Source organism: Scyliorhinus torazame, chromosome 14 (genome assembly GCF_047496885.1).
Source record: "Scyliorhinus torazame isolate Kashiwa2021f chromosome 14, sScyTor2.1, whole genome shotgun sequence".
Classification (NCBI taxonomy): domain Eukaryota; kingdom Metazoa; phylum Chordata; class Chondrichthyes; order Carcharhiniformes; family Scyliorhinidae; genus Scyliorhinus; species Scyliorhinus torazame.
In genome coordinates, this window is record NC_092720.1 from 165,089,137 (window position 1) to 165,095,812 (window position 6,676).

The window sequence follows — 6,676 nt, forward strand, 5'->3', positions numbered from 1 at the left end:
TGTGTGAGTGTCTTGTTAATGAGGTCCTGGCCTTGTCCTGTCTTCAGATGGACTGCCCCGGAGGTGTTGTGTTTCTTGTCTTATACTGTGTCTGCTCTTGTCTGTGATTGGCTGTCGTGTTATGTGTGCTAATTGGTCTGTTGGTCTGTCTATCGTGATGTGTGTGTTGTGATGTGTGTTTGAATATCATGACAATTCAGTGCAGCACTCTCTGTTCCTCCCTCCCATGCATGATCTCCTGTCTTTCTTCCTCTCTCCTGTGCCCCTCTCTCCTGTAATGTCCTGATTCCACTGCTGCACATCATCGCTGCCTCCATGCTGTGAGTCTTCCTTTTCTGACTTGCTGTCAAATACATTCAAAGCTGCAGATCGCACATTGATGTCAGTTTGAAAGCCTCTTCGGATGAAGAATGCTATTCCCACACTAGAAATCTCTGTCAAACGTTTACCAGGGGAACTGAGACAGCAGCTGCAATAAGTGAGGTTTTATTCAGATGGGACAATGACAAGTTTAAATCCCCACCTGAGCTGCTGCTCAAAGTCGCCTCCGTTTCCCCGGTCAGTTTCCCCAAGCTTCAGGAAACTCCTGTTACTGCAGAAATATTTGGATTGGCTGTGATTGACGTCAATCAGAGAGCCCACCCACTCTGCCCATTCTCTCCTCTTCCTCTACCACAGCTGCTTCACTTCCTGTAGGGACTCCAAACCAAGGCAGGAGATGGTGAGTGAAGGAGCAGAATTTAGAAGAATTACATTGCACAATATCCACACTAATGTTCAGGCAGTCTGACTATCCTGTGGGCAGTCAGGTGTGCAAATGCCCCTTATGCTGTGTGACAAGATCCAGCTCAGAGACCTGTTTACTCGGTGCTTTGTGCTGAGCTGTTTGATTGGCTGTGTGTTGGATATTGAGTGTTTATTGGGAACATTTCCGTTCAGATTTACAGGTTGAGTTTTGTTGATGGGTCATTACTGAATATGAGAAGGTGAGGTGCCGTTCTCTGGGAGAGTCAGAGACCCATTTATTGAAATGTCTTTTAATGTCTTTGTTAAAGATTTTACTTGAATGCCTGGGTCTTTCCGAAAAGCCTGGGCTTGGATTTATCCCAGTGCTGTGTCTGAGACCTGAATTTGGGATGTGCAGTCTGAGTGAGTGCAGTGTGTCTAATTTCCCAAAATAAACCAGAACCCTTCAATCAGCTACATCGAAGCAATGTTTTCCTTAGCTTTCAGCCCAGTGTGTTTTCTTCAAAGAATTTTGGAAATAAGGGGAGAAATTTGAACACTTGCATTGAATTAACATTTATTGTGAGTGTTTTAGAACATACGCCAGCAGGACTTAGAAACATAGAAAATAGAAGCAGGAGGAGGCCATGCGGCTATTCAAGCCTTCTCCGCCATTCATTATTCATCAAGTACAATACCCTGATGCCACCTATCCCCCATATCCCTTTAGCCCCAAGAGCTATATCTAATTCCTTGAAATTATACAACGTTTTGGCCTCAACGACTTTCAGTGGTCGCAAATTCCACAGATTCGCCATTCTCTGGATAAAGAAATTTCTCTTCACCTCAGTCCTAAAAGGTTTACCCCATATCCTCAAACTATGACCCCTAGTTCTGGACACCCCACCATCGGAAACATTGTTTCTGAATCTTCCCTTTCTAATCTTCATAAAATCCCTACAGCGGAGAAGGAGGCAATTCGGTTATTCGGGCCTGCACTGACCATTTGAAAGACCACCCGACGCAGACCCAATCCCTGCCCTATCCCTGTAACCGCACCTAACCTTTGGACATTTAGGGGCAATTTAGCATGGCCAATCCACTTAACCACCTGTTAGAATTTTGTATGTTTCTATGAGATTCCCTCTCACTCTTCTAAACTCCAATGAATATAACCCTAACCGACTTAATCTTTTCTCATGTGACAATCCCGCCATCCCAGGAATCAGCCTGGTAACCTTCGCTGCACTCCCTCCATAGCAAGAACATCTTTCCTCAGATGAGGGCACCAAAACTGCACACAATACTCCAGGTGTGGCCTCACCAATGCCCTACGTAATTTCAGTAAAACATGTCTATTCTTATACTCAAAACTTCTCCCTTTGAAGGCCAGCATACTATTTACCTTCTTTACCGCCTGCTATACCTGCGCGTGAATTGCGACCCCATTTTACACTCTGCCCGACTGTCTTTTCCATTGCTCTCATGGTGCCTGGGTAGATATGGGGCTGGGCGGAGGAAAGAAAGTAGCCACATTGTCTTATCCTGGTCAGTATCCAGTATCCCTGCCTGGAAACGGTGTGTGTGAGTCAAGTGAGGAAAAAGAAAGGACTGCATCAGATCCCCACACACATGGGGATAGCAGACTGACACTCACTGTGGAACAGTCTCTAACTGAGGGGTCAGCCCCTTCAGCAAAGGAAGTTGGGAAACTTGGCAAAGGGAGTTGATGGCACGGTAGCACAGTGGTTTGCACTGTTGCTTCACAGCTCCAGGGTCCCAGGTTCGATTCCCTGCTTGGATCACTGTCTGTGTGGAGTCTGCATGTTCCCCCCGTGTCTGCGTGGGTTTCCTCCCACAGTCCAAAGATGTGCAGGTTAGGTGGATTGGCCATGTTAAATTGCCCCTAGTGCTGAAAGTGGGGTTACTGGGTTACGGGGATAGGGTGGAGGTGTGGGCTTAAGTAGGGTGCTCTTTCCAAGGGCTGCTGCATACTTGATGGGCCAAATGGCCTCCTGCACTGTATATTCTCTGACTCCATGTTTCCTTTTACTGTAGGATTGCACCGAACTACACCAGAGAATACAGAGAGAATAGACACCGCAGATAGATCCTGACCATCACCCAAGGAAAACTGCACAACTGTGGGAAGACATCCAGTCCCTTCACAGCATTGCTCAACACAGAGAAGGTTGGGCAGTGAAACCATCATCTGGAAATTGGTCGGGTGAGAGGAGCTTTGATATGTTGTGAGATATGAAACTGATTACTGGTGTGAAGCCTTACTTCAGATCCACCCTTTCCGAAGGTCGACTGTGGTTAATCGGGCAGGGTGAGGCTGGAAAGATGTGTGAGTGGCTCCAAGTGTAAGTGTTTCCATTATTCATTGAGCCTGTGGAATCACTGGTTGGAAATTGATTGAGGTATGAGGAGGGATTCACAGGCTTTTAAGTTCTGCTGACAGACAAGTTGCATCTTTTGAACAGCCACATGGAGGAGAAACGATTTAAGTGTGAGCTGTGCAAGAAATTATTCTCTCGGTCATCGACCCTCCTCGAACACCAACGCATTCACACCGGGGAAAAGCCATTCAAGTGTGAGCTTTGTGATCGGGTATTCACACAGTCATCAATCCTCCAGAAACACCACCGGATACACACTGGTGAGAAACCTTTCAAGTGTGAGATGTGCAACAAATCATTCTCACAGTCGTCGAATCTCCACACACACCAACGCAGTCACACAGGGGTGAAACCATTCACATGTGAGGTGTGTGACAAATCATTCTCTCAGTTAACCACCCTACATGTACACCATCGTAGTCACACAGGAGAGAAACCATTCGCCTGCGAGGAGTGTGACAAATCATTCTCACATGTATCAACCCTTCTTATACACCAACGCATTCACACTGGAGAGAAGCCATTCTCATGTGATGCGTGTAATATCACATTTTCAGAGTCAAAGTCACTTCTTGTGCACCAACGCATTCACACAGGCGAGAAACCATTCACATGCGAGGTGTGCAACACATCATTTTCACACTCATCGACCCTCTGCGCACACCGGCGCACTCACACCGGGGAGAAACCATTCATGTGCGAGGTGTGTGCTAAATCATTTCCGCAATTATCGTACCTTCGTGTACACCAACGTGTGCATATAGGGGAGAAACCATTCCAATGCGAGGTGTGTGACAAAGCCTTCACACGGTCGTCAAACTTCTTGGCCCATCAGAGGATCCACACAGGGGAGAAACCCTTCAGGTGTAACGTTTGTGATAAAGCTTTTGTGAGGTCCTCGAGCCTCCTGATACACCAGAGCATTCACAATGGGGAGAAGCCCTTCAGATGTGATGTTTGTGAGATGACTTTCACCGAGTCCTCCGGTCTGCTGAGGCACCAGAGGATTCACACAGGGCAGAAACCCTTCAAGTGTAAGGTGTGCAACCGAGCCTTCACACAGTCTTCCAATCTCCGGAGACACCAAAACATACACACTGGGGAGAAGGCGTTTCTACGCAAGATGTGAGACAAATCATTCCAATGGTCATTGGCTTTCCAGCTCCATCTGAGGATCCACACGTGAGTAACCCTTCAAGTGTGAGGTTTGCAATAAAGTTCCCAGAACATCTTCACCATCCTGGGCAGGCAGATGACATTGGAGAGAAGCTCTATAGATGTGATGTTTATGACGAGGCTTTCACCCATTCCTCCAATCTACTGAAGCACCAGAGGATTCACACGGTGTGAGGTGTATGATAAATCTGCATATCTCCTGGTGTATCAAGACACTCCTAAAAGGGAGAAACTCATGTGAGTTTTGTAATGAAGCCTTTACACAGTTGTCAGACCTCTTGGAACATTAGTGAACCCACACGGGAATCAAACCCTTCCAGTGTGACCTGTGTCAGGATTGTTTCACCAACTCCTCTCTCACCAAAAACACTGATATCTCCACACAGACTTGGAGCCGGCTCTGCTCCTTCCCTTACACTGAGAGTTGTCTGTATTGTTTACCCTCCAGTGCTCACACAGGGAGCTGTCCTTCCAAAGCACTATCTGTCTCAGCAGTGTCCACACCATCAGTTCAATCGTTTCAAGAAGGTCAATTTAACCTTTAACCAGATCTCCAAACATTATTAAAAGAAGACATCAATATGTATCGAAGTTGCTGCAAATGCACAGATGCAAATATTCAGCCTGGATCCCAGTTACCAGTGGCGTACCGCAGGGATCAGTTCTGGGTCCTCTGCTGTTTGTGATTTTCATTAATGACTTGGATGAGGGAGTTGAAGGGTGGGTCAGTAAATTTGCAGACGATACGAAGATTGGTGGAGTTGTGGATAGTAAGGAGGGCTGTTGTCGGCTGCAAAGAGACATAGATAGGATGCAGAGCTGGGCTGAGAAGTGGCAGATGGAGTTTAACCCTGAAAAGTGTGAGGTTGTCCATTTTGGAAGGACAAATATGAATGCGGAATACAGGGTTAACGGTAGAGTTCTTGGCAATGTGGAGGAGCAGAGAGATCTTGGGGTCTATGTTCATACATCTTTGAAAGTTGCCACTCAAGTGGATAGAGCTGTGAAGAAGGCCTATGGTGTGCTCGCGTTCATTAACAGAGGGATTGAATTTAAGAGCCGTGAGGTGATGATGCAGCTGTACAAAACTTTGGTAAGGCCACATTTGGAGTACTGTGTACAGTTCTGGTCGCCTCATTTTAGGAAGGATGTGGAAGCTTTGGAAAAGGTGCAAAGAAGATTTACCAGGATGTTGCCTGGAATGGAGAGTAAGTCTTACGAGGAAAGGTTGAGGGTGCTAGGCCTTTTCTCATTAGAACGGAGAAGGATGAGGGGCGACTTGATAGAGGTTTATAAGATGATCAGGGGAATAGATAGAGTAGACAGTCAGAGACTTTTTCCCCGGGTGGAACAAACCATTACAAGGGGACATAAATTTAAGGTGAAAGGTGGAAGATATAGGAGGGATATCAGAGGTAGGTTCTTTACCCAGAGAGTAGTGGGGGCATGGAATGCACTGCCTGTGGAAGTAGTTGAGTCGGAAACATTAGGGACCTTCAAGCAGCTATTGGATAGGTACATGGATTACGGTTAAATGATATAGTGTAGATTTATTTGTTCTCAAGGGCAGCACGGTAGCATTGTGGATAGCACAATTGCTTCACAGCTCCAGGGTCCCAGGTTCGATTCCGGCTTGGGTCACTGTCTGTGCGGAGTCTGCACGTCCTCCCCGTGTCTGCGTGGGTTTCCTCCAGGTGCTCCGGTTTCCTCCCACAATCCAAAGATGTGCGGGTTAGGTGAATTGGCCAATGATAAATTGCCCTTAATGTCCAAATTGCCCTTGGTGTTGGGTGAAGGTGTTGAGTTTGGGTAGGGTGCTCTTTCCAAGAGCCGGTGCAGACTCAAAGGGCCGAATGGCCTCCTTCTGCACTGTAAATTCAATGATAATCTACGATTAATCTAGGACAAAGGTTCGGCACAACATCGTGGGCCGAAGGGCCTGTTCTGTGCTGTATTTTCTATGTTCTATGTCACTGTGTGTCTGGGATGATGTCCTCAGCCACAGGAAGCATGTGATTCAGGAAAATGTAGGTCAGGATTTTTCCTGCTCTGGACAAGAGGGAAACACCTCAATAGTTTCCACAGCCTGATTTATCTCCCTTCATGAAGATAGTTACAATTGTCACATTCCTGAAGGAGTTCTTTTTCCTCCCAAAGCTACAGGATGTTCATGGGAGTTTTAATGTGAGCATAAGTCCACCAGCTCTGAAACCCTCAGGTGGATTATCATTGGGTCTGCAGGCTTTGTTGTTCTTCATCTGTTTGACTGTTGCAGCTTTTCCATCGATGGTGACTCATACGTGGATTCTACCACACCCATGGATTCGACCCCATCTCTATCAAACTGAGACAGCAGCTGCAATAAGTGAGGT

At 46.6% G+C, this 6,676-nt stretch overlaps 1 protein-coding gene across 1 annotated transcript; it reads left to right on the forward strand.

Moving 5' to 3' along the window:
- Positions 1-693: 693 nt before the first annotated feature.
- Positions 694-5,089, forward strand: LOC140390144 (uncharacterized). The gene is made up of 2 exons (XM_072475078.1): positions 694-721; positions 2,785-5,089. Exon 2 carries the CDS (start codon positions 3,217-3,219, stop codon positions 4,255-4,257), a length of 1,041 nt encoding a protein of 346 aa, XP_072331179.1. The 5' UTR covers positions 694-721; positions 2,785-3,216; the 3' UTR covers positions 4,258-5,089.
- Positions 5,090-6,676: the final 1,587 nt, after the last annotated feature.

Excerpts from the sequence above, each read along its gene's own strand:
- LOC140390144 (XM_072475078.1), top strand. The coding sequence starts at position 3,217 with ATGGAGGAGAAACGATTTAAGTGTGAGCTGTGCAAGAAATTATTCTCT.